General features: G+C 35.5%; 1 protein-coding gene across 4 annotated transcripts in view; it reads left to right on the forward strand.

The window, feature by feature from the left end:
- The window catches only part of ATP8A1 (ATPase phospholipid transporting 8A1), a 266,458-nt gene that overhangs the window by 68,646 nt on the left and 169,959 nt on the right, over nucleotides 1-27,853 (forward strand). Inside the window, exons 7-15 of one of the 4 annotated variants that reach the window (XM_050791502.1) lie at nucleotides 1,988-2,061; nucleotides 8,009-8,078; nucleotides 9,527-9,654; nucleotides 14,352-14,463; nucleotides 16,112-16,277; nucleotides 17,693-17,820; nucleotides 20,088-20,165; nucleotides 21,090-21,178; nucleotides 26,591-26,635. In XM_050791502.1, the coding sequence (XP_050647459.1) occupies nucleotides 1,988-2,061; nucleotides 8,009-8,078; nucleotides 9,527-9,654; nucleotides 14,352-14,463; nucleotides 16,112-16,277; nucleotides 17,693-17,820; nucleotides 20,088-20,165; nucleotides 21,090-21,178; nucleotides 26,591-26,635 (890 nt within the window). Of the gene's footprint in view, nucleotides 1-1,987; nucleotides 2,062-5,449; nucleotides 5,524-8,008; nucleotides 8,079-9,526; nucleotides 9,655-14,351; nucleotides 14,464-16,111; nucleotides 16,278-17,692; nucleotides 17,821-20,087; nucleotides 20,166-21,089; nucleotides 21,179-26,590; nucleotides 26,636-27,853 lie in introns of all 4 variants that reach the window. The other 3 variants (XM_050791503.1, XM_050791504.1, XM_050791505.1) reach the window with 3 other exon arrangements.

Genomic DNA, 27,853 nt, shown 5'->3' on the forward strand with positions numbered 1-27,853 from the left:
AAGTTCCCTGCCTTCCTTACAGTAAAGAACTTCAGCATTCATTGATTTAGCATGCTTTAGTAAGAACTTCAGCATTTAGTAAGCCCATGGTTTTCCCAGGCCACTGGGGCACCATATAAATTGTTACTATTTTATTGAGTTTAATAACCACAGGCCCTTCTTTTGTCTTACAATGAGTAAAGATGTTGGAAAGCGGCACAATCAATTAGGGATTTAAATCTGACTGTTAGACTCTAACACGATAGTGTAGAGGGTATGATTCTGATTTTTCTGAAGCACATAGTTGAATTTAAGAAGAAACATTAACACACAGGAGGTGATTAAAAAACAATTAAATGGTAACCTGGATGCATTCTAAGTGTCATGATTACAGAGAATTTACATTTTATTATCTTTCTGTCAGTGAGTAATCACAGTATTATCACAGCACATTAAGGACCAGTTTACATTTATACTTGCAGTTTTTAATTTTTCCTCTTTGCCCTTTTTTGAGGTAGGGGGTGTTGGATTCCGAGATCCCTGGTAATTTGCCAGTTTCAGCTAGTCCGAATTTCAGATTTCAGCTGAATTATTTTTTGAATCAAGAGACCCAGATCTTCTGTACTTGGACACTAAACATACATGTCATAAATGAAAAGACAATACCCCTGCCCCAACCTTTCCTAACCTCTTCTTTTGGTAAATAATAGACCGCAGTGGGCTGCCTCTGCAGTAATTTCTTATTATGATTCCCACAAAGGACACTATTCTGTTCTTACCCTCAGTAGTGTTATTTTAGAGTTCAAGGAAAAGTAGGGAGGGGGAAGAACAAACAGGCTTTAATTTAAAAAGTCTTTTTTTTCCATCTATTACGTATTGAAATTCATGTTTAAGCTCATTTGACTACTAAGAGGTCAACTTTCTTTTTTTTTTTTTTTTTTTGAGACGGAGTCTCGCCATGTTGCCCAGGCTGGAGTGCAGTGGCGCTATCTGGGCTCACTGCAAGCTCCGCCTCCTGGGTTCACGCCATTCTCCTGCCTCAGCCTCCCCAGTAGCTGGGACTACAGGTGTCTGCCACCATGCCCGGCTCATTTTTTGTATTTTTAGTAGAGGCGGGGTTTCACTGTGTTAGTCAGGATGATCTTGATCTTCTGACCTTGTGATCCGCCCGCCTCGGCCTTCCAAAGTGCTGGAATTACAGGCCTGAGCCACCGCGCTCAGCCAAGAGGTCAACTTTCATGATGTAAGGGGAGCGGCTAACAGTGTAACTTGGTCAACTCAGTTAAGCCAAGTTGCTGCTTAGTTATTGTATTGTTTGCCAAAGCTATGTGACACATATGTCACTTAAATTATTGCTAACAGTTTTTGAACATAGTATGTCTTTGTCTTTATGCTGGGCTCAGAAAAATGCTAAGAGGTAGTAAAATGAAGAGATTAACTTTTAATTTAAAATGCATTGATAGTTTCACAAAATTATGCAAAATCAGGATTTGCAGACAGTCAGTTGTGGATTTGAGTCTAAGCTCTTCAACTCCCCATCATCTTAAGCAAAAATCTCAGAATCTCAGACTCATTTTCTTTCTCTCCAGAGGATGAGTTATAAGCAATACTAGTTTCACAAGCATTATTGTGAGGAGCAGTTATATATAATAGCGTCTCCAGTTGCATTGGGATATCCTTCAATAGGATAAAGATTTATATTGGTAAATTCCTCCTTTATGTTTTTATGTCAAAGAGAGGATATGAGAAGTTGAGATGTCAATTAAGTGGATAGAATAGATTGATTTTATCAAGATAAGTTATATATCCCATATATAATGTCCATTTTTTAAAAGGATTCCTCCAACCCTGGTCTCACTCCTAGATAATTGTCTTCCATTTTATGAGGATAAGAGGTTCTTGTTTGCCAATAACCATTTTTACTGTATTCTGTGCTTTTTACAATGGGTTGTATATTTGTAACTATCTTTCAATGCAGATAATTAACCAATTCCCAGTTTTCTTTCAGGTAAATGTTGGAGATATAGTTGTAATAAAAGGCAAAGAGTATATACCTGCTGACACTGTACTTCTCTCATCAAGGTAGAGATGCCTACTGATGCTCAAACAGTGTAGAGGATGGTTTCTCTACCCTGCATTGACCTTGTGATTTCTCCAAGGAAATAAGGAATAAACGAAGAATTTAAAACCTCTCTAATAATTTTTATTTAAACATTTAAAAAATTGATTGGACTTAAAGGGCTCTTTCATGTTTGCCATATAGAATAAGTGATAGGTACTATACTTTATCATTCAAATATAATTAAGAGTCTACTCTCCCTCTGAATCTATCCAGATCCTTTTGTGGGGATCATAATTCTTTTAAGATTTCCTGTCATTTATTTTATATCATACATGGATTGAGTTCTATTGATATTTTTATCTTTCAATCCTTGTTCATCATAAATCCCTGCAAAGTTTCTTGATTATTGTGATGGAATGGTACCAAAAAATGGATGAATGATTCTTTTTGCCATCATGACTTTTGAAATGCCATACTCTTCCAACAGAAAAGTACTTTGCTCTTTCTTTTAAGTTCTTTCAGTTACTTAATATAAATTTTCATTTTACTCATATTTTAGTCATGAATTAGTATTCAGTATGAATTAGTATTCATATGGCACTGTTACCCTTTAAATAATGTGACTTTCAAATGGTTTTAGGTTTAAAAACTATAAACTAGTCCTATTTTAAATTAAGAAAAATTGTTTTTAATATTTTAGAGGTTGTTTATCATCATTTCCTTGGACAGTTTTATTTGTAAATCCACATATGAATATGGATGGTGTCCTTTTTTCAAAATCTATTTAATCAGGTCATCATTTAAAGTGATTCAATTCATGACAAGTTAGTGAAACTTAGCTGAACCAGTAAAAGTAATCTAGATATTTATAGAAGTAAGTCTATAACCAATTAAAGTAACTGCAGGTAGTTATATTTCTATATCTTTTTGTGCCATGTACCTATAGGTTTTTGTTTTCAGAAAAATTGATATAGATGTTTTCCAATCACCCTTTCTGTTCTTAGTTTCCTTTGCTTGTAACTTTATCAGGATAAATCTCTAAAACTGAGTGAAGCTAACCATCCATTCTTGGCGTCTTGAGAATTAGCTTGAGGGAGTGCTTATTGTCATTGTCTCAGGTTCTAGGTAGTATCTAGAGAGAGCTCTCCTTAGGGAGTGAAAAGCCAGGATTCTTATTCTGAGTTGGTGATTTTGAACCAACTGCTTAATCTCTCATGCCTTGGTTTCACATCTTTTATATTAAGATGGATTAAATGATCAAATTCTAATATTCCCCAATTCTTTTTGTTTACATTGATAAGCTTTAAGACTACCCTACAGAATGGTGTCCATTCAGTTTTACTAAGTAAAAATGTGATGAATGTATTGGACAGTTGGCCATCTGAATGTTTTACAGTCGTGTGCTGTATAACAGCATTTCGGTCAGTTACGAAACACATACACAACGGTGGTCCCATAAGATTATAATGGAGCAGAAAAACTCCTATTGCACAAATACTCACTATTGTGTCACTGTTTCTTTACATTATTCCGTACAGTAACATGCTGTACAGGTTTGTAGCCTAGGAGCAATCTGCTAGACCATATGACCTATAGACTATACATCTAGGTTTGTATAGGTACCCTCTATGATGCTCGCATAGTGACAAAAATGCCTAACAATCCTTTCCTCAGAAGCTGCACCTGTCATTGTCACGTGACTGTATAAGCAAGTTCAAAATGATAGTAACACCTTCTAACAATTTGGGAAAGTATTGTTTTCCCGATTAAACACTTAGAGACATAATTATAGAATGAATCATATACACTGAACCATTAAATACAATTTTTATTTTTGATGCTCAAAAATGTGAAGATAGTCGACTATACTGCCCTGAATTTATACTTAATTTTAAGTTGGAAATTTTCAAAATCTTTGCTGTCTGACTCTATCCAATTTCAGAAACTCCCCAGAAAGCTACTTGTATTTCTTGAACTTTAGACCATTTTTACAGCACTTGTTTTATAAACATTAAAAACACTTACTGGTGGCTATGAATATCAGTTTATCAAAACAGTTTCTGTGTCTTAATATGGTCTCCACAGTGATTAACTTCCTCCAAGATTATATTTTTAAAAGATTATCTGATTCGTTGCTTTTTGTTATTGAGTAGAATTCAAAATAAAGGCTGTGCTGTTAGACATTTCAATCCAAGTAGCAGAATACCACCTTTCAGGATTTTTTTTTTTCTCAAAGAGTTTTAGCATTACTTAGCTCCTTCGAATCTGCGTTAACCTCATGAAATAGGTAGTAGTGTTTAATCATTTAACAGAAAGAGAAATTTTGACTTTAGGAGTATTCCAACCCTGACTTAGTCATTACCTAATCTATCTTTACACTGTCCACTGTCAAAAGAAGTACATGATGATTTTCACCTGCAAGTGAGCAACCACTTAGCAGTAAGAGTAAACAACTGTTTGTAATATTTTAATTTTCAATTTCTTTAATTTTTAATTACTAAGAGTGCATCTTCTGTGAGGTAGTTGGAAATTAAAGCATGAACATGGTTGAAAGTTACTGTGTTTCATAGGCTTTCATTTTGAAATAAAACAGATTTTAGCATTTAATAAATAATGAATACATTTATGTGTTAAGAAAGTATGAAGTAGAGTAAAATAACTCAAGCTGTTAATTCAAGTCAATATTCTTGGCATGTCTATTTCATACCCTCTCTGAAAAAATTTCTCTGAATTCAAAGGCTTACCCTTCCAAAACAATGCATTAATTGCTAAGTAACTCAAAAGGCTGCAGTTATGCCTTCTGACTTCCTAAGGCCTGTGTCTTTGCAGCTTGGCATTAAAGTTAATAAGATAGTTATTCAATTAACTTTGAAAATATTTTGGAGTCAGAACGTTTTTAATAGTTGTTGTTTTTTTAAGTGGGGCGGGAACTAGTATACTTTTTTTTCAAAACCCTATCACAACCCTAAAAAATAATTTTCATCATTATTTCCTTCCTTTTTTGGTAATGACTAAGTCAGGGTTGGACTACTGTGGACATACAGTAGATGGCATGAGGTTGAGAAATTTGAGAAAGAAAAATCTAGAATATAATGTAGTTCTCTATAAAATATGCTTTAATTTTATAAGCTTATGAGTAAACTTTTAAAAATTAAGTTTTTACACTAAAAATTTAAATTGGGCTTAAAAGCAAATAAATAACCCTCAAATACTAAATGTTTTCTTATGCTTCAGACCTGATCAAAATAAGTTTTGAAAAAAATGGCATTAAATGTTTTTATTAACATGTATTATTTTCTATAATAATTTCGAACTTTCTGTCTCTTTTGTCCATTTGTTTGTTTTTTTCTCTGTTCATTTTTTTTTTTTTTTTTTGCCATTTTAATTATTTTATACTGGGACATGTAGGTGGCAGTAGGGGAGATAGTGAAAGTGACCAATGGGGAACATCTCCCAGCAGATCTCATCAGTCTGTCCTCAAGGTTAGAACCACTGAGTCGTATAGGATGCGTGTATGTGGGTCCTCACCGTAAACCAGAGAACAGTTGCACCCAAATATGGTTGAGTTCTGTGTCTCTTCCTTTAAAACACAAACTTTTTATACTGCTTGGTGATGGACATTTCACAGATGTTTTAAAGGGATTTTGGAATACTATGTTGAGTGATTCTTGTCCTTCAGCTGGGCAGATTGAACTCCTGTTGTTATCAATAGGAGTCTAAGAGGCATGACAATGAAGGTAGATTTTAATTTCCTATGTACCATTAATATATATTCATATTTAATAACATGCCTAAGTACTAAGGCTTAATTTATTCTCTCCAGAATATTATTTTGAACAATGTTAAGCTTTTCATGAAACAGTCATTGAAAATTGATTAGATTATAAATATGTCTTATTCTTGTATTTTGAATTTTTCTGTAAGTTCTGTAAAATCCTTCCAGCGATTGTGACTATAATTTGGGCTCATAGGGTTTATAGAGGACCCCCTGCACAAAGCTGGATGTTGCACATTTTGTACCGCATGCTTTGCGATCAACTTTTCTCCCACTTGTATCTAGTGACAAAGTGCACGTTCCTGTGATCAATTTCAGCTGTCTACTAGTGTCTGTATTGTGATATGCATCTTGTTTCATTTTTCACTTACTAATCAAAAAGCCTGCTTTGCCTCTCTTGACTAGTTTGTGTTTTAGATGTCATCATAATTTGCTGAAATATTTATGATCTAGCATGATTCCTTATCTGAGACTTCTTGCTGCCTTTTCACAGCACTATTAAGAATTGCTTCAGTAACTGCTGTCTTAAGTGATTGTTGAGAATGTTCTCAATTTCGATGCATATTTTATTAGCCCAACTTCAAATAGAACTTAGCTATTTGAACTTCCTAACTTCCTAGCCATTTAAAGACCTAGATAAGTTACTTTATGAAAAAAAAAGTAGAATTAGAATGTTATTCTAATTGTCAGAATATGGAATCAACATTGTCATTTAGTATTTTCTTTGTCATCATGCTTCTATATTATCAGAAGATGTGTTTTATAAATTCATAAACTATGTTTCAAATGTATACATAAGTAAATTACAAATTTGGAGCAATTTCCAGAGCCAAATTGCTATTGTGACAGTGATTTAAAAACTAAAATTTTGAATAAGTGATAGAGTGAAAATATAAATATTGAAGGACTTCATTTTCGGAAAAAGTAGCAGCTTTTATGAAAGAAAGCTCATAGAGTAAATTGAAGAACTTGCAGAGCTACTTTAAAATGAATCAGTAAAATATTTTTGATTAATGTCTGTGTGTTTAAGCAATTTTCACAAATCTTCGGGCCAAAGAATTAAGTTACATGCCCATTTCTGAAACTTGGAATAGTCTGCTTTGCACATGTACAGGTTGGAAGTTGATTAGAAAATTCCAGGTGTTTGTAATTTGTAAATTTTTTTCTTTCTAGCTTTGAGTACACATGCTTATAAGAGATTACATTTATAATACTTATGTGATATTAGTAAATTAGGCCTGTTATAGAACCAGGCATTAATGAGATTAACTTTAGAATGCTTTTCTTTAGAATTGAGGATCAGACTGTACAGTTGGGCTACAAACTCACATGTCTGTAGTTGCTGGGCAGGTCAAATCAGCATGTGAAAAGGAAAGATAAGACAGTCTGGGCTGTGGTGGTGTGATAAAACTGGAGAACATGGACCCCTAATGCCAGCCACCACACAGCAGATTTTACTGAGACACACTGGTAGGGAACCCATGAAGTGTATCTTCTAGGTTCAGGTCAAGGAGCAATATGGCCTAGCTGACTGATTTTAGTTTTAGTTTTTACCGCTGTGAGAATCTCTTAAGCAACTTTAATAGGAGAGCAGGAGTGGAAAACAGAGGGAGAAAGCTATATATCCACTTTCATTGTAAAATTTGTTCATACTACTTTTTTTTAAATAACCTTAACATTTAAATATTATGGTTTATATATCCTATTCATCATAGCTAAAGGGTAGTAAATGCAGGTTTGTAGAACTAGCAATCTGGAATTTTCTCATCAACCACTTTCTTAACCAATTTACATGTGTGCCATGAGCATGAAATCTCATGTGGTGTTTTTGAGCTAAAGATAAATCCAGACACAAAACTGCTTTACATTTCAGATACAGTCTGTGTTGTGTCTATGTGGATGAACAATTTAAATATGTGCAAATCTATTCATTTGCATTATCTTGAAGACCATTACTGATTGTTGTCAGGAAATTGCTTTTGGTCCTTCTGGCTGAAAAGCTAATCCATGAGTTGTCATGCATGGGTTCTGCCTCACAGCATCTTGCTGTTAGAATGAAAATCATCAAGAAGCTAGGTAACTATTACTTTGTCTAGAATGAAAGGCTTCAGTGAGTCTAAGCATTTAAATAAGTTGTTGTTATGCTTTTCTTCCCCCACTAAATCTTTGTGCTTCTCAACTCCAAACTACAGTGAGCCCCAAGCCATGTGCTACATTGAAACATCCAACTTAGATGGTGAAACAAACTTGAAAATTAGGCAGGTAAGATCTGATACAAGTATATAGAATCACTGCTCTTTTATTACATGTAATTAAGGCTTCTTTCTTTGTGTTATTGTCTTGAAGTAATCTGTCCTATTGCAAATATGTTCCCATGGAACCACAACGAAGATGTTTTATAAACTGGTATTGTTAAGTATTATGGAAGACTCCTATGTATTTGTCTGGGTAAATGTGGTCTGTCTCATAGATACTATTTGTAATATTTTTAATTATGTAATAGCTAACACTCAGATAATAGTAGTTCTAAGGCTTTGATATGTTTTAACTTTTTCCTATTCACCTGGTTCAAATTATAATATGACTTCGCCATGTTAAAAAGCTGTACAAGGCTGGGCACAGTGGCTCACATATGTAATCATAGTTTGGGAGGCCAAGGCAGGCGGATCACGAGCTCAGGAGTTTGAGACCAGCCTGACCAACATGGTGAAACCCTGTCTCTACAAAAAGTAGCCAGACATGGTGGCACACACCTGTAATCCCAGCTACTCAGGAGGCTGAGCCAGGAGAATTGCTTGAACCCGAGAGGCAGAGGTTGTAGTGAGCCGAGATGATGCCACTGCACTCCAGCCTGGGCAACAAAGTGAGACTCCGTCTCAAAAAAAAAAAAAAAAAAAGAACAAAAAAATGTGTACAAGAAGCTCCCGTAACACAAGTTTACCTACATAAGCTCCATTGTACACCCCTGAACCTAAAATAAAAGTTTTGTAAAAAGTCATACTTTCTATTGCCGTTCAAAAACTCTCATCTTGGGGAATAGTTTACATTTCTATATTTACTTTTCATATCATCTCAAGCAAAAACAACTGTAAAGTTTTTAAAGTTTTAAGAGGGACTCTAAAAGTGTATGCCCTTGGTTTCTAGATGAAGGATGAAAATGACATTTGGGAGGGTCGGGATGTGTTGGAGCTAGATCATCACAGAGGGCCTGGACCCAGACAGCCACTGTGTGAGGGCCCTGCTCAGTGGCAGCTGCTTCTGGTTGGCCAGAGGGAAACCCTGTTTTGGAGTTTCCTTTCTCAGTGGAATAAAAAGAAACAATGCTATGTTCTTTGAACACAAATTCCATCTATTTTTCATCTTTTTTAGTTTCTGAAGACAGACTGTATAGTGCTAAAATATTACTTTTATTTTCAGAAGCAAATGGTGCTTTGGGGACTGACTTCAAATTATCTTTGCAGACTAGCTTATAGTCTCTTAAACATATTTAAGAACTCTCATAAAGGTGCCCTATTCTTGTGCTTAAAACCTGTGCTCAAGCCAGGGAGGAAGGTAACTCTTAATTATGATTTGACAGAGTAAGGGAGAATTGCTTATAAAAATAATGAGATCCCTTAGATCTCAAGACTTGGATGAATTCAAAATTCCTCCTCTTTGCCCAGATACAACTTATTTAATATACTTTTTGCTTATTTAAAAATTCCAAACAGGGCTTACCAGCAACGTCAGATATCAAAGACATTGACAGTTTGATGAGGATTTCTGGCAGAATAGAGTGTGAAAGTCCAAACAGACATCTCTACGATTTTGTTGGAAACATAAGGCTTGATGGACATGGGTATGTAAAATCAGTCTTCATAAAAACACAGAATCCATTGTGTCATAGTGTATTTCTGTGTCATCCAAGTCTGGATACGTATTATTTTCTTGTGTGCTAAGTTTGAGTACTCAAAACCCTTTTTAAGCATTTATATTCTACCCTGAGTCCTTCTGTGAAGATGTTGAATCTTATCCATTCATGTAGTATGGCTGATGACTTCCCAGAGTTCCTGCCAATCTGGCAGGAGGATATTTTCAGAGATATTCCAAGCTTCTGGGACATTGTTTCGTGGGTAAACAATGGGAGTAAGAATTACCTGTGACTTATTCTTTGGCCAAAATACTCATGTTATAGGCTTAACTATTCAATCTGCATGGCCTGGGTCCTTTCCTGTGATCTTGAGATGCTTCAAGGAGCTCAGACTCTACCTTCAAAGGGTCTGTTGTACTGGATAATTTATTGTCTTCTCCATGAAATTTCAAATGCTCTTTCTAGCCTGTGTTATTGATTATAGTCATCTCATCTCTTTTTGTTACCTGCTTCCTGCCTCTCTTGTTTCTCCTCTTCTACCCCTTTCCTCATTCATTCAACCAGTACATATTAAGCACCTAGAAGCCAAGCCAGTTACAGGTGTTAAGGGGGCAACAGTGAACAAAGCAAATAAATATTCCTGGCCTTAAGCCTTAGTCTGTTCAGGCTGTTGTAACAAAATATCTTAGACTGGGTAATTTATGAATGACAGTAATTTATTGCTCACAGTTCTGGAAACTGGGAAGTCCAAAATCAAGGTACTAGAAGATTCAGTGTCTGCCGGGGGCCTGTTTCTCATAGGTGTCACCCAGTATGTGTCTTCACATGGCGGAGGCCCTCAGACCTCTTTTATAAGGGCATGAATTCCATTCCCAAAGGCTCCACCTTCTGATACTACCACTTTGGGAATTCGGTTTCAACATGTGAATTTTGAGGAGACACAAACGTTCATTCAGACCATAGCACCTTGTGAGCTTACTTTGTTGCAGTAAGGTAATGGAAAACATACAAACAATAAGATGAGAAATAAGAAAATTTTATACTATGTTAGAAAGTGATAAATACTTTGGGAAAAAATTAGCACAGCATAAGGAAGATTGGGTGTCTTTGGAAGGGAACAACTTTTTGTCAGGGTGGTCACAGTTAGCCTCATTGAAAAGGTAACATTTGAGCAGTGATGAGTGGGAGGTGAGGAAGTTTGCCTTTTGACTATCTGGAGGGAGATGATTGCAGATGGAAGGAGTAGTCAGTGTAAATTATTAGTTCTATCATTACATGACCTTCAAGTGGAAAAGTGCCTGGAATAATTGTGGAATGTTAGGGCAGTGTGGTTGCAGTGCTGTGATCCACGAAGAGAGTAATAGAAGAAGGGCCTAAAGAAAATAGAGGGCCAGATCCTATGGGCTTTGTAGGCCATCGTGACAATGTTACTCTGAGTGAAATGGGAATTCATTGGAGGATTTTGAGGAAGAAAGATCAGCAGTTCAGTTTTGGAATTTATAAGTTTGTCTGGTCCAAACAGAGATGTCCAGGAGGCTGTTGAATATATATCTGAAGTTTGGGACAGAAGTCTGGGTTCATGAGATATATTTGGAAGTAGGTGGCATAGATATTTAAAGCTATGAGGATGGAAGAAATCACTGAGAATGAAAAGGTATAGACAGAAAACCAAAGAGACCCAAGAACTATCCTAAGACTCTCCAACGTTATGTTGGGAAAAGCAAGGGCACTAGTGAAAGAGATGGAGACCAAGTTTATAGGATGGTAACCGAGGGAGTGAAGAAACCGTACCAAGGCAGAGGGACCAAAACTGAGTCTGACATTGCTGATGGTCAAGTACAATGAGACTGACCACTAACATAATTACATTTAGAAAGTGGAGATCATTGAAACTGATTAGAACAGGTGCCTGATGATAGTAAGTTTGAGAAAATGGAAGAAGAGGAGTTGAAAATAGCAAGTATGGACTTTTTTTCAGTGAGTTTTGTGGCAAAGAGAGCAAAGAAATGAGGCAGAAACTGGCAGAAAAGGTGAAGTCTTTCCTGCTTCCCTTCTCCCCTCTTTTCTCCTCCATTCCCTTCTTTCCCTGCTTCCTCTACTTTATGGTATACCTTATCTCCCAGGCATTTGTAGTGGCTAAATGTTGGCTAAATATACTAGTTCAACTCACCAGCCTGAGAGAATGTTTTTGGTATTTTCATTATATTGTAATTGCATGATTAGAGTGTTTGAATTCTAAAGGACATTTGAAGTATACCCTGAACTCTCATCTTCATTCAGATCCTCCAAAAGCTTTCCTGTAATCCTTGAAGTAATTACATGTTGTTCTAAAATTTGCACAGAGTGATTGTTCCGTGAACATATGGTGAAAGACTAATGATAGACTTGGCCATTTATGCCAGTATTGTTTCTATAGTCTGACATTCTTAACTGGCCAGCTTCCATGTCTTAACAGTTTTCTGTCAAATTGATGCTGAGCAAATCTATGCCGTGAAGGAGAAACTTCGTATGATGGTGCCAAGATTCAGGGTACAAAGAGAATTTATATAATATGCTGTATTTCATATGAAAGGTAGAAACAGATTTTTCAAGACCTTTGTATCTGTAGCACATTTGGGGTTTACAGTGATTACCCAAAGCTCTTGGAGACCCTTTGGAATGAGTATACTTTGTTTCCTTTAAGGATGAGGGTCATAGTCTAATGCCAGAAGCCTTGGAACACCAGCTGTGATGAAAACTAACTAATTCTTCTTGAGTCCTTGTAACTGAAAAGTGATATGTTTTGCTTTTGAAGAGTGTGTATCTAATTCCAGTAAATCCACACCACCAATGCTGAGGTGATAGTTGGCATATTATACCCCATTGGCTGGGTAAGGAACAATTGTCTCATTTGTGTCCCAGAGCATAGTCCAGCTTCCCAAGAAGTTATTAGAAACCTACTTTAGGCCCAAGGCCCCTTTCAACTCTGAAATGCACCCCTAATCTTGAGATACACACTGGAGGGGTTTCCTTCCAGATATGTCCTAAAGGCATGCTATTGTACATAACGAATGAGAGTTGCAGTTGCTTTGTTCTTTCTCTAAATTGGAATATAGTATTTCCTAAGGATTCATTCAAGTGCTGTTGTTACCTGCCCATCTGGATTGATTTAACTGTGTCAGTAGAATTTGTGTAGCTTCTGAATGTCCGAGGCCCAAGCTGCTACTAGCCTTCCAAGCCTACTGGGCCAGAGCAGCTCACCAGAAATGAAGACCTCAGCCTCGCTTTGCCTCCACTTACAAGGAAGTTCTGTGTTGTCTGTAGACTTTTCTTGTGGAATTGTTTCCTTCTTTATCCAGAATTTTTAAATATATTTTCTTTATATTTGACCTTTTTTCTCTTATTAAAATAAAGACTTGGTAATAGTAATCCATGACCCATTAAAATTTATGTATTACGTTTTCCTCAAGAACTCCAGTATTTCTGTGGTGACTTTGTTCCTTCTTATGTCCCTGTGTGAGTTGTATCACCCAATAACCTACCATAGTGGGTAGCCTTGTGAAAAATCCACAAAAATACCACTTTGGACCTTATTCATGAAAAATGTGGTTTAAATGATAGGGAATGAACAGCTCCAAAATGCTTACTGTTCTTTGAAATTTATTCACAATTCTTGGGGAACCAATCTTCAAATACTATAAAAATGAATGTTCTAGAGGGTTTAAGTACGGGGTCTTGTCTGTAGGGAGTCAGGGCTGGCAATGCAAATAAGTGGTGAGAGCTGTGTGTTTTTCTTAGGAATTTTTTTTGGCCCTTTATTATGCACAAAGCTATTTTTAATTTGGGTGGGATGCGGGGGGCGGGGAGGGAGAGAGAGAGAGAGAGAGAGTGTGTGTGTGTGTGTGTGTGTGTGTGTGTGTGTGTGTGTGTGTGTGTGTGTGTGTGGTGGGGCTGAGGTGGGCAGACAAATTCCTTAGCCCCATCACTTCCTAACACTTTTAGAAACCTAAATGGACTTATTAATTTAGGAAAAGTTATAAATACATGTGTAAATTAGCCTCTGAATTCCAAAACATTACCTACTGTTTTGGTTAATGTATTAGTTTGCTCAGGCTGCATAACAAAACACTATAGACTTGGTGGCTTTAATGATGGAAATTTATTTTTCTCACTTTTCCGAAGTCTAAACATCTGAGATCAGAGTACCTGCATGATTGGGTTCTGGTGAGGGTCATCTTCCTGGCTGGCAAAAGGCCCCTTCTTGCTGTGTCCTCACAAGGACAAAAGCAAACTCCTCGAGTGTCTTTTTATGAGGGCATAATCTCTTCATGAGGACCTCCTCATGAGGACCCAACCCTCATGACCTCTTCTATATCATATTACCTTCTGAAGGGTCATTTCCAGATACCATTATATTGGGGGTAAGAACTTCAACATGTGAATAGTGGAGGGACACAGTGCAGTCCATAGCAGATAGTGAAGTTACAGAAAATGACTGGCTTGGTGTTAAGGAAAAACAACTTAAATACTTAAATACTTGTTGTTGCTGTTTAAGAAAATTATTTGTATTGGAGGGAAATTACTTTCTAAAAATTAAATATGAGAAGGGTTATTTTAATAATGGGAACATTTGTAACTATATGGTGACTAGAGTTCTTAAGCATTTTAGAAAATACTGTTTCTAATGTCAACATAATCTGTCCTAGCACTGTTCCACTGGGAGCAGATCAGATTCTTCTTCGAGGAGCTCAGTTGAGAAATACACAGTGGGTTCATGGAATAGTTGTCTACACTGGACATGACACCAAGCTGATGCAGGTGGGATTTATCTCTATGAAACCTTTTGAACCTAAGGCTTTTGTGAGTGTGTGATTTATAGATCTCAGTGCGGTGGTCCCAAACATAGGAGACCATCTGTCACAGATCCCTGATCCAACCCTGTACATTCAGAATCTGGTCCTCCTGTGAGTGGGACCTTGAAATTACTTCCCTATAAGAATGGCTCTGGCCGGGCGCGGTGGCTCACGCCTGTAATCCCAGCACTTTGGGAGGCCGAGGCGGGCGGATCACAAGGTCAGGAGATCGAGACCACGGTGAAACCCCGTCTCTACTAAAAATACAAAAAATTAGCCAGGCGCGGTTGTGGGCGCCTGTAGTCCCAGCTACTCGGGAGGCTGAGGCAGGAGAATGGCGTGAACCCGGGAGGTGGAGCTTGCAGTGAGCCGAGATCGCGCCACTGCACTCCAGCCTGGGCGACAGAGCGAGACTCCGTCTCAAAAAAAAAAAAAAAAAAAAAAAGAATGGCTCACTGCACACAGGAATACTGAAAGGTTCACCAGAGATTATACGTGAACTCTCAAGAATGTTGTGTATGGGTCTATGGCAGCATTTACTAACTATTATACTGATTATTACAGGTTGTCTATGTCAGGATAAGTGATCTGCATTAAAACATGTGTCTTGTAATTTTAATGTAATAGTCATATTTTTAAATTTCTATCTTTTTATAAAATTTTTTAGAAATTTGAATCAAATGACCATTTTTCATAGCATTTATACGCAAGGCTGTTTTTGCCATCAGCTTTAATTCTTGCATTGATCTTCACACCTGCCTACAGTCGCTCCGTCTCTATGTTACACCATCAATATTCAATAGTTGGATGGGTGTGGAAAACAGTTTTAAGAAACTAAATGAAAATCTGCTCTCAGAGCTAATGCCTTTGTACCTTGTACAGGCATAAAGGTATTATCAATAGGCAAGCGAGATTGCTGTTAGTGATTCCGCCCCTAGCCATTTTATAAATTCTATAAATCTTCGTTTTATATTGATTATGACATTTAATTTTCTGTCCGGTGGATTTTTTGGTTAGCACAGGTCTACATAACCGTTTGAATCATCAAATACAACTGAGGAAACTTGCCTCTGTTATTCTTTATAGCCAGGACTACTTAAATTGCTGCTGCATTCAGTAAAACAATTGCTAAATGCCACCAGAAATTTGAAAGCTGGAGATACTTTAAATGTTGCCTTCATATGTTGAAATTTCCAGGTGCCTGTTTGGGTGTGGGGGCATGGGCTGCCTTGTCTGCCTCTCTTCCTGAACGGAAACACTAACTAAATGTTTCTAGACTACACTCTTTGCTTACATAGTCAAGTAATGCATTATTCATCTTACCTGCCACAATGCAAAAGCTATTTTTGCAAAAGGAATGTAATTTCCTTCTCCTCTTCTTTCTTATAGTTTACTTCCTAGAAAAAGGCCTGGGTGGTGTAGTGGCCTTGAAAAAAAGAGGTGGTTAAGCATTGGCACCTTATTACATTTGTCATGGGTTTTGCATAATTTTCAAGAATCCACCCACAACTAGATACCGAGTTGTGACTTTGTCGTCCTCGACAGAATACTAAGTATACATTGCTAAATCGTTGGTATACATTTTTTATTACTCATCTTGTTTCTTTTTACAGAATTCAACAAGTCCACCACTTAAGCTCTCAAATGTGGAACGGATTACAAATGTACAAATTTTGATTTTATTTTGTATCTTAATTGCCATGTCTCTTGTCTGTTCTGTGGGCTCAGCCATTTGGAATCGAAGGCATTCTGGAAAAGACTGGTATCTCAATCTAAACTGTAAGCAATCAAGTGCTTACTGCACTTTTTTAGATTAAAATGTATTTGTTTCACAATTGATCTTGATTTACTTTATGGAATTTCCTATTGTTTCTAAAAAGAAGACCTTGTTGCCAAGATAGCTGGACGTTTGATCTTTGTTTTTCAATGAGATTTCTAACAAGTGTAAGTAAAATTTGGGAATCCTAAAATTTCAGAATCCTTAAACACATAATGACAACTCTATAATGGTATGAAATGTTCACGGAGTATAGTCATTTATGATATACATCAATGAAAACTATTCCTTAAAAATATTTTTAACATAGATGGTTAACTGCGTGGTAAAGAAAGTAGATTGACCATGTGTGGATATAATAAAACATAATATATTTAAATATATGTTGTATATATTTATAAATATATAAAATATTTAAATATATTTAAATATAATATAAATATTTAAATTTTTAAGATTTAAATAAAAGCGCCAAAAAGTGGTTTATATGGTTTAAAAATGTTTAAACCAAATGTACTTTCATTTGAACTCAGTAATGTGGTAAGTCCTATATTAAATGTTATCATAGAGACAGTGCTAGTAAATAGTTTGCCTTTAGAACATTTATCCTTTTATTATTGTGGTATCAATGTACAACTCCTGGATATTTCTGTGAAATGAGTTTACATTTTTATTTCATGAGTACTTAGCCAATAAAGACTTAACTTCCAAAAGTGTGAAAGCAAATTCTAGTAAAGTCATATAGCAAAAACTGGTTTAAAATACCAGTTTTTTTTTTATTACATTGCTTTATCTTTGCTGCAGTTACAAGTCATTTTTATAGTTGCTGATTTATTATTTCAATATCAGACCTGCTACTACCATCAGTCTGTCTCTTTGTATACTTTACAATTGTATCTGGTATAGCTGTTTTATTTTCATTATTGAGGAAGAAGAGTATAATGTACCTAGGAGAATAATTTACCTAGGACTGAATAGTACTCATATAGTTTGGATTGTTTTTGCTGCTGCTCTCTTGATTTTTTGCTCTTAAAGCATGCCTTAAGTTGGAAATACTTTTAAGAATTTATATAAAAGTTACTCTACCCAATGGAGATTTTATATTTATAAACCCTCAGTGCTCTCTCTAATATCTCTAAACTTTGTGTTTGGAAGAGGATTTGCAATATTTGACAGTCCTTTCACTGTCTTAGTACTTTTATACCGCTCTTACCTGGATTAACAATATATTGAACACAAATAATGCAATTCTGTCTTGAAGGATGTACTTGAGAATTAGGATAGATTATCAGCAAAGTGTTCCTCCCAAATTATCAAATAAGCTACGTAATATGGAAAACTTGTATTTTGCTAATTTGGGGTCAGTGCAAATAAAATATAAAACTGTAAATGACATTCTTCCTGCCTCTCCCAACAGATGGTGGCGCTAATAATTTTGGACTGAATTTCTTGACCTTCATCATCCTTTTCAACAATCTGATTCCTATCAGCTTGTTGGTTACACTAGAAGTTGTGAAATTTACCCAAGCATACTTCATAAATTGGGTAAATATGAATTATGATTGTCATCACCCTACAAAATAATTTTGTCCTTAGGATGTTTTGATATCTCAGGAGAAAAAAGGTTTTAATTATATCTACCGTTTCTTGACTACAGCATCAGATTTTTGAACCTAATTTGTTGCAAAGTTCCTCATCTCAGAATCACGCAAGTTTACAGACCAGACATTGTGGGGAAAATAGATCTCTAGTTCAGGAAACCTATTTTAGAATACATAGTGGTCATGGGAGATGGAGAACGATGAGTTTGGAGTTAAATATGTGAATTGTGATTCTAGTATTATAATTTACTAGGTGTATCAACTTTCTCAAGTCACTTCTTTTGAAACTTATTTTCTTGAACACAGACATAGGGGTAATATGCCTTACCTACATCTCACAGTGGTTTTATGGACTAAGGAATCTCTTGACATAGCAAAGAGCTTCATAAATAATCAAGCACTATACAAATAATACTGTAATTGTTACTGATATCAACCAGATTATTATGTTATACCATGTTATTTTCCACACTGTAAACAATTTTAGCTTCACTCAAATTTTTATTGATAATTTTCTTCTTGGATATTGTTAAATATTGGAAAAATATTGGACATCTATTTTCTAAATATTTTTAAATGTGGTCTTACAGTTTTATCAAAGTTAAAATTAATGCATTTATATAAATTAAATCTGTGGGCCTAATCTGCCAGAAAATTTAATTTTTCTTTTATTTTGAGAAACTTTGTGTTATTTTTGATGTTCCTTTTTCAATCATTGCAAAGCCTTTCAATATAAACAATATTAGAATTTTTAAAAATATAACTGATAACTATTGTAACTGCTTAGTATCTTCTTGTAGTGAATGTTCTACCTAAACTGTCAATCTCTTAAATCATTGGCAAGAAGTCAGTGTAATTTAGAAATCTAAAATGAGCTGCAGGTGTAGCTCTCTTCATGCAGGAGATAGATGGCTGAAAAATTATATAATGGGATATGTACAAATATAAGTAAGACTTACTGAAGTTTCTTATAGCAATAATAGGGTAACTCATTGTGAGGATCACATAAGTAAGCTAGGTAATCACTTTATTGTTTCCATTTTCAAAAATAATATTTTTCAAACAATTATTTAATTTTAGTGTTGGATTAACCCAGCAGGCTTATGCTTTCAACCACCTTTCTAATATACAGAGATTTTATAACATCTGACAGAATGCTGACTTTCCAGCCTTCTTTTACAAGGCAACTTTCTTGTGTGAAAATGAGATTATAACTGTCTTCCTTTGATTCTGGTTCTTCCCAGTGGGTCTATTATGAAAGTGCTTAATCTTGTTTCTGAATGATAGTCTTGCAAAATATCTGAACTCAGCTATCATGCCAGTTTATCCTATCTTTTCCTTTCTAATTAAACATTCCCCGTCATCTTCTGTTGTCCTTCAGTTCATATGACTTCCAGATTAATCTCTATTCTGATCACTTTCTCTTCTGAACGAAGGCCCAGTTGGTTAATATCTCTCTTAAAACATGGCACATAAAACTCAATAGCCTATTTCGGAAGTGATGTTCATCCGTTCAGAATACAGAGATGGGAGAGACAGGCTTTGAATTTTGGCCTTTTCATTTGATGTGAAAATTTGTGAACTACAGCCCTGACTTGTTAATAAAATAGCCTACTATAGAAGATATTTATTTTGTAGGATAATATAGTCAAGTCTCATGATTACTGGGCAAAAGGCAAGTACAAATAAGTACAAAAACTATACATTTTTATGTTTTGAGAAGTGCATTTTGTTTTTCCTTCTTGACCCAGAAAGCACAACCAGACAGAATCTCTTGGGTACCTTTTCCAGGGGTTTGAAGACCTAATTATTTGAGCAGTGTTTAGTTGCTGAGTTCTAGCTCACATTACTAAATACTTGCCTTGTGTCAGACACAGTAGGAAGCACTTTGTGTGGTGTCTTTTAATCCTTACGATAGTTCATTTATATAGAAAATGGTGGAATGATAGTAAACCTAGATTGCATGATTCATAGACAGGCTCTAAGTACCATACTGTTCTGCCCTTACTGTGGAATATGATAGTCTATATTGAATACTTTTCAGAAAAATTGAATTAAATGGTATAGGGATGACAAGAAATTAGTGCTTACATATAGTTCATCAAACAGTGACTTATTGAAGTATGAATATACCAATTGTTTTCTTTTAAAATTTCACCCAATTCCTTATTACCAGTTGTATTCAATGATTTACTTAATTTTTTTTTAAAGGATCTTGACATGCACTATGAACCCACAGACACTGCTGCCATGGCTCGAACATCTAATCTGAATGAGGAACTTGGCCAGGTAAACTCAATTTATTGTTGATTATGTGTTGAATTAAAAAGTCAGATTTGGTGTGGTATCTGCCATATATGATAACTTCAGATGAATGGACAGCTTTTAATTTTCCACTATTCGAATAATACATTTGTTAGAGCCTGATGAACAATTCTCATTTTGAGTAAATCAATTTTTAAAAACACTGTCTAAAGCAGATTTTGCTCTCAAGGTAAAGCACTCCAGGAGCTTAGAGATGTCCCTCGGTATATAGTCTAGCTAGTATGCAACAGATTGGCTCTTTTCAAGTTATAAACGTTTTAGAATTTTTCATACCTTTCAAGCAGGAAGGGAGGAAAAGTTCATCAAGGAAGCTATGTGAGTCTAGTCAATAGGAATGTTAGATTTATAATTCATACTTTATTCACATATGTGTGTATTTGTAATCCATTTACATATTCTAGCTAAAAAAGGTTTTCTTTTTTTGTATCGTTGCCATATTCCAACTTACACTTTACAAATCGCATATAGTCCAGAATTATTCTTATTGCTTACCAATTCAGATGTTGCATGAAGTTAGTTGTGCAAGCTATTATAAATTCTACAGTTGACTGTTGCATTGAGAAATGCTGATAAATGTTTCAGTGCTCTATAAATGTTAAGTGGTGGTAGTGGCACTTTCTAGTGGAAATTCAGACCATACTGAGGCATATGTTTATATAATTTAGTTGTCTAGTATGGTGATACTGTTTAGTATTCATATGTGAAAAGATTCATTTGTAAAATACTTTTTAAAAAGCTGAATATATTCCTTGATGAATGTGCAGAAAGTAATCCCTTAGTAATATTCATTGTGCCCCTGCAATGTTAATAAAAAGCATGAGAATTTTTTTTCTCTATAAAAGACTGGCATATTTTGAAATATTAATGAGAAATTTTAAACTTTTTTAGGTTAAATACATATTTTCTGACAAAACTGGTACTCTAACATGCAATGTAATGCAGTTTAAGAAGTGCACCATAGCGGGAGTTGCTTATGGGTGAGTTTTTCCCTTTAATTAGGATATGAAATACATGTTTAATTAGTGCTAACAGTTTGGTACCTTTGGGAGTTCTTATTAGGGGAGGGTGTGGGTTTTTCTTTTTTTTAGTCTAAAAAGCAGCTGTTGTAATTTTAGGACACATGTATATTTCGCATTTGTAGTTTGGCATTGTTTTCATTTGGGATGACATGAGGCGGGTGCTCTGCCCAATGGTATCTTCAGTGTTTAGTGTTGCTGAAAGTCTCTCTCTTGCCCTGGTAATAAGGAACAAACGTATTTCCCTTTACACTACTATAAATCAGAGTATAGCTTGGATCTGGTAAGGACAGATAATCAGGCCTTGGGCAGTTTTCAAGTTAAAATAGTGACAGTTACCCTTTTTGATATTTTTTTTTCTTCTATCATCTCTCCTTTTTGCAGTCATAGAGGAATCTAGAATTCTGATGATGGAAAGGAGGTAGAGACGTGAAACTCTTGAATCTGGAGGATAATTAATATAATCAGAAACTTTTATCAGGCTGTTAATGTTCTTTAGAATATGCTTGTTGAGCACCCGTTTAATGTATTTCTTATTTCCAGATATGCTTACAAGCTGTTCCATAGCCTTCTCTTTAAAATATTTTATAGCGTAATGTGAGAAAATTAATTTCTACATTTCCTAGAAAAGACATCAAAAGGTGAACACTCTCCTGGTGGGTTGACATTGGCCTGTTGTCAAACTTGCCAATTATCCTCATCTACCTACAAGTGAGACTAGAAAATATCAATCTCCTACTCATACAAGCATGGACACTTCTTGGTTTCCTGGCTTGCACCCACTCTTCCCCACTCACTCTGAGCAGTCAGCCAGTGACAAAGAGTGTTACATTTTGAAAATGCCTTAGTTAAAATTATAAATAAGTAACTATTTCATGAAAAATCCCAAAAGTGTGTGGTTGTTCCTAGACATCCTTGTTCTTTGGGTTATGAGAGCTTGACTAAAAATGACTAAACTATATGTATAAATGAGGTTAAAAAGACAGTTGATTGAGTGGTTTTTTCACACTGTAAAGACAGGCTGTTGATTTAAGAAGCATGCTTACTGTTTACTGGGCTGGGTGCTGTTTTTCATCTTTATCTGAAGATGTCCTCATTTCCTTAGATTAAAGAGGCTCACCTGGCTCTTCCACCCTCCCCCCAACAAATTGCTGCTGGAGCAGGAGAGTTGCAGCCACACTTTTTGACATCTTGTGCTTATATATTCAACCCACAGTCATCCCAGTAGAGAACATGAAAGTCTATTGCAATTCTAGAGTTTGTCACATTGTCAGATTTATGGTGATTTTTTTTACACAAATTATGTATTCATTTATAACTAGTATTTCCACAGTGACCTGTTGAATAATTGGCATTGTTTTTTTACTTTGTATGATTTTTAATTCAGTAAGCAGGTTCATCAAATTAGTAATCATTGATTGTGAAATTATCAGAACAGAAAGCTAAAATCAGATCTAGCCTCTCTTTTCTTCTGCATTTTATCAGGTTTTCTCTTATTCTTGGAAGAGGTACTTAAACGCTCCTAGGCAGTAGTTCTAAAGAGCAGTGCTCTTCTGTGTCTGTTTCAATGATGTCATCATTAACAACTGTTATAGTGTAGGATGGATCTGAGCTTAGTATTGTCATTCAGATTAAATTGCCAGTGAAGTGAATTACCTCTTGAGGAAATATTTCTTAATACTGAGATACAGTCATAAGCCATGAGTTCTGGCTTTGTCTAGAATTGACCATGTAATCCTAGAAAATTTATTTTCAGACATTTCCTACTCTTTAAGATGTGGATAGTGAGACCAAACCATTTATAAGCTCCTTTTCCAGATATGAAATCTAACATAATATTTAGAAATAAAAAACAAAAGTTTCTGTTTGCAAATTTTAACTGCATAAGCCGAAATCTGTTTCCTCTTTGGTTATGGTATATTTTCAAGAATACCAGAAGCCATGTAGAGTAAAGCTAGTTAAACTGCTGCCAGTGATCATGTTTGTGTATGTGCTTTTAGGCATCCTTAACCTTGAGTTTTTATCAGTGTCCCTTCCCAAACACATCCTGGTGGGTTATTGGATTGTTAGCATCATAGAGAGTTGTTGATGTCTGAAGATTTTGGAGAAACCATGACTTCTGACTTGACCACATGTTTACAGCAGGGAACATAACACTGTTACTTAATTACAGCCAGTCTCCATGGTTAGATATGAAGGGGTGAGAGAAATTACTGTCAAGCACTTTTCCGTGTGGATTTCCTCTGGGCACTCTTGGCTTATGGGAATCTAGACGGGGGAAATCACCTGGTTTTGCTATCCCATTTTCCCCAGAGCAGCATTTAACAATTGCTTGATGTGGGAACTATTATGTATGAGAACTTCTAATCCCAGTGGAAGAAACCAAGTTGTTAATCCCCCCAGGAAGGTGGCAAAACCAGAGAGTAACACAAAATTTCATATCCTGACAAAAGCATTTGGAGTTACAAGTGCAGAGCTGATTTTGCCTCAATGTTGCCAAAACATCAGGTGCAGCTCAGTTTCACCCCAGACAGAGTTCAAGTGAGTTCTGTTGTGTCTTATCAATTAGAAAAATAAGGCTTGAAGTTTCCTGATAGTATAATTCCTAGCTAGTTCTGTGTATTCTATACATTTGTAAGAAAATTATAATTAACACTTAAAACAGTACATCAGAATTTAATTTTAATAAATTTTCTTTCATTTCCCTGAACCTTTGCCCCCAATTGGATTCATGATGGGCAATAAAATAAAAAAGATTTGTACGTCGTTGCCGATGATGATTATCTTGTAGAAATCAACTTTTAGTTAGGAATGCACTGTGTGCTTAAAATTATTAGATTATTTCATTAGATCTTTTTATGGGACAATTACAGCAAAATGTAAGTAATTGTGACATCATTTGTAAATTTAATTTATGACAAACTAGATATTTTACTATAAATATTAGTTATTAAAATATCATTTCAGCTAATTGCTTCCTGTAGGGAATAAGTCAGTTTTATAATAACTACTTGAATACCCGGAATAGGTAAGCAGTTTCTCTGTTCAGTGGCTACAAATCTCAATAGAGTAAAGATTCTGGGATGCAGCCCTAAGTGCCATCTTTGTAAAAAAAATTTAGACCTTACTTTTAGAATAAGTTGGATGAGGCTTAACAACGTACGGTCTATAAAAAGAAACTCTGTTAAGCAAGCTAAATAATGCTTTGTGTGTGGACAAAGCATTTAATTCATATTAACATCATTTGCATTTTCCCTTTAAATGAAAAATAAGTTTTAGCAATCTTTATATATGAATATACTATGTGAATAACTTTACTTGACAGTATTTGGTTTAGCTCTATATTTGCCGAAAGGATTGGCTGCTACTTTAACCCCGAGAAGAGATTCACCACGGAAATTTCACAATTATAATACCCCCAAGATCTTGTTACAACCATGTTTATCTTACTGCTCACCATGACTTGTGATGAATGCCAGTCAACCCCATTCATTTATTTACTGCATATGTGAAGTGTTGATGCATGTGACACTTTGACAGATAATGGAGGCAAAATAGACAAAAGTTCACATGATTTCCTCCTGCCTAAAGTGTATAGTCTATTTGGTAGTTAGTGGATGCTAATTAAGTAATCATATAGACAAATATAAAGTCCTAACACAGTATAGAGGTCTATGTGAGGCTATGATGGGTGGTTTGATCTAAACAGGGAAGGCAGGGAAGTATGCCTAAGAAAGTGATTCTGGAGTTGAGATCTAAGAATGAATTTGATTGAGGAACTTACCAGGTAGATATTACAGCACAGGCACATGCAAAGGCAAAAAGCCAGATACCACGTAGACACCAGAGCTTCTGGAGCGGCAGTCAGAGGGAAACTTGCATATAGGATCAGTGGCAGGTGTGCGGGGCACCTACTGCTGACTGGGCTCTAGGTAGTGCTCAGAATTCTTCCAGGGCTGAGCCAGAGTTGGGGAGAGGGTCTCTGACACTTGAGCTCTGGAACTTTTAAGCTGCATGACTTGGGAAATTTTATCCCGTGTCCTAGTATGAGATCGGGGCTAGTGCAGCTTGGCAGGACCATGCTCAGTGTTGCTTGGGTAGTACCAGGCCCTTCCCTGGCACAGTCCATGGGCTAGGGTCCAAGCCTTGAGGTTGATCAGAAGTGATTGCTTTAAACATGGAGTTGCAGCCAGTTTCCACAGAGCTTTGCAGCATGCCAACTCCTTTTCTTGGAGTCCAGCCTGCAAAGGGCTTGATTAGCCCTTCTTCGTTAACAGGCACAAAAGCCCTTTGGTAGGAGAGAGAATAGTGAGTTAAAAGGGACCACCTCCATTGTGATTGGAGTGATATAGTGGATACTGCACTGGAAGCAAATTAATGTTTTGGTAGTGGAAGAGGTGTCTTGGAATGATGAAGTCCCTGCCTTGGCTGGGTTGATGAAAGGTTGAACTTTTAGGGAGTGAAAGGATCCCATGAGTTCTTAACAAAGTTTATTGTATATTTGTCAAAAATAACAGTGACTTTTCATTTGTACTGAACTCTGCATTTTAAAACTCTATGTCTAGTAAATTTACAGGAAAAGTATCGAATGATTATATTATGAAAGAAACGGAAAATAAGAAAATCTGATCTGTCATGTATTATGGGCCCCTTCCAGTTGAATACATGACTGGCTGAAATGAAATACATCTATCAGACTTTCCTAGTGTTCAGATGAGTGAATTGATGAAATTAAAGAAGATACTGATGAATATGTTTTTTGTTTGAGATAAAGAGTGTTTTAATGAGTGAATTATAGTTTAAGTGAAAATTTTTGAATATCATTTAATCTCTTAAACTAAGGTTCCATTTAATTATAGAAATGCAGGTAACTTTTACTTTAATGTGCCTTTTGAAGTAACCATCATCTCATGGTAGCCAAAGTTACTTCCAAAATGTATTTAACAAATTTTATTAGTGTGATAGTTTGTTTCAAGATATTAGCATGTTTGTTACCTTAAAACATTTTATTCTGATTATATAACACATGATTAATTTTTCATTGGCTTTAGCATGTATTTAAACTGCTAAGTTCAAATAATTCCTACTGAATTGTGAATTTTGTAGATAAAATAAGTAAATGTTGTAGTGAAGAGGCAAATTGACTGTACAGTTACAGGACAACTTTGTAAACCTGCTTAGCTACCATGAATCATTATGTTCTATTTACTGTACTAACTGCCATTCTTTCAGATTCAACTAAAAGTTCATTTTGTTAACTTTTCAATGATCCATCTTTTTATACTTCCCACTTCCCTTCTTCGTGGTTTTATGTTTCCAGCCTTTCTGTGATTATTTTTCCTCTCTTTCTGCCTCTCTTCTTGCTTTCTGAAGCCATGTCCCTGAACCTGAGGATTATGGCTGCTCTCCTGATGAATGGTAAGCTCTATGGAACTTTCCACCTCATTGATCCCTTTAAAAGGTTTGCATTTTATTGTTTTGTAAGACACATTTCACTATCTTTTATTTATATATATATATATATGTATGTGTGTGTGTGTGTGTGTATATATAGTATATTGCTGAGCTGGTAGGATAACAATGCTGTAAAGTAGATATTTCTTGAAATCTATTGAATATTCCTGATTTTTGATGGAGAAACTTTAGTTATTTTAGAAACATGTAGTTTATAGATTAGGTTTGCCAGAGTTTTACATTATTTATCTATAATAAAGTCTAATGATCAATTCGAGAGTGTGGGCTTTGGACTACCTCAGGTTTCAGCTACAGCTCCTGAAGCCCTCTGAGGTTTTTCTAGCTCAGTACTGCCACCTTCTGCCACTACTTATGTACTTTACAGAGCTACTAAAAGACGCTACTGAAACATGCCCAAGCAGTAGAAATTTCCTTCTATGTTTCTTACGATTATTCTAATAAGTCTGTATTCAGGCTATAAAGTGAACATTTTAAAAATCTGCACCGAATGTTAGAAAACTATGCTACCAAGCACTTTAATATATTTAATTTTGGCATCATTAAAAACAGCGTGTTATAGGTTTAACTTCACTACTTTATGAGTTTTTTGTTGGTTTTAACCTTAAAATTCCTCCCCTTTGTGAATGTATATTTTCATCTTGGAGAGTCCAAATTTATTTTGATATTTCTATAATTCATGATGAGTTAGTGGGCAAATGAAATTTCAGGAAATAGTTTTTTTTAATGTTGGTAACTTTAGAAACATTGAGAATTTATAGGTCATTACATTTTTATTTTTCATATTACTCATGTATTTGATGATGAAGCCATATTTTCAATATACTTTGAAGTCGAATAACATCATTTAAATATTTTTCAACAGGGAATTTATTTCACTGAAGTGAAGATTTTGTAAAAATTTTCAGTAAATCTCACAACACCTAGGGTTAATGACAGGCAGCTGTTTGGTTCTTGTGACAACTGATGAGACACCACACGCCCATTGCTTGGAGTGTCATACATTTTGACACCTACATACAAGTAATTTTTAACATTTTTTTAAACTTTTTTTTATTATTATACTTTAAGTTCTAGGGTGTATGTGCACAACATGCAGGTTTGTTACATATGTATACATGTGCCATGTTGGTGTGCTGCACCCATCAACTCGTCAGCACCCAT

The sequence above is a fragment of the Macaca thibetana genome, chromosome 5 (assembly GCF_024542745.1).
Source record: "Macaca thibetana thibetana isolate TM-01 chromosome 5, ASM2454274v1, whole genome shotgun sequence".
Taxonomy (NCBI): domain Eukaryota; kingdom Metazoa; phylum Chordata; class Mammalia; order Primates; family Cercopithecidae; genus Macaca; species Macaca thibetana.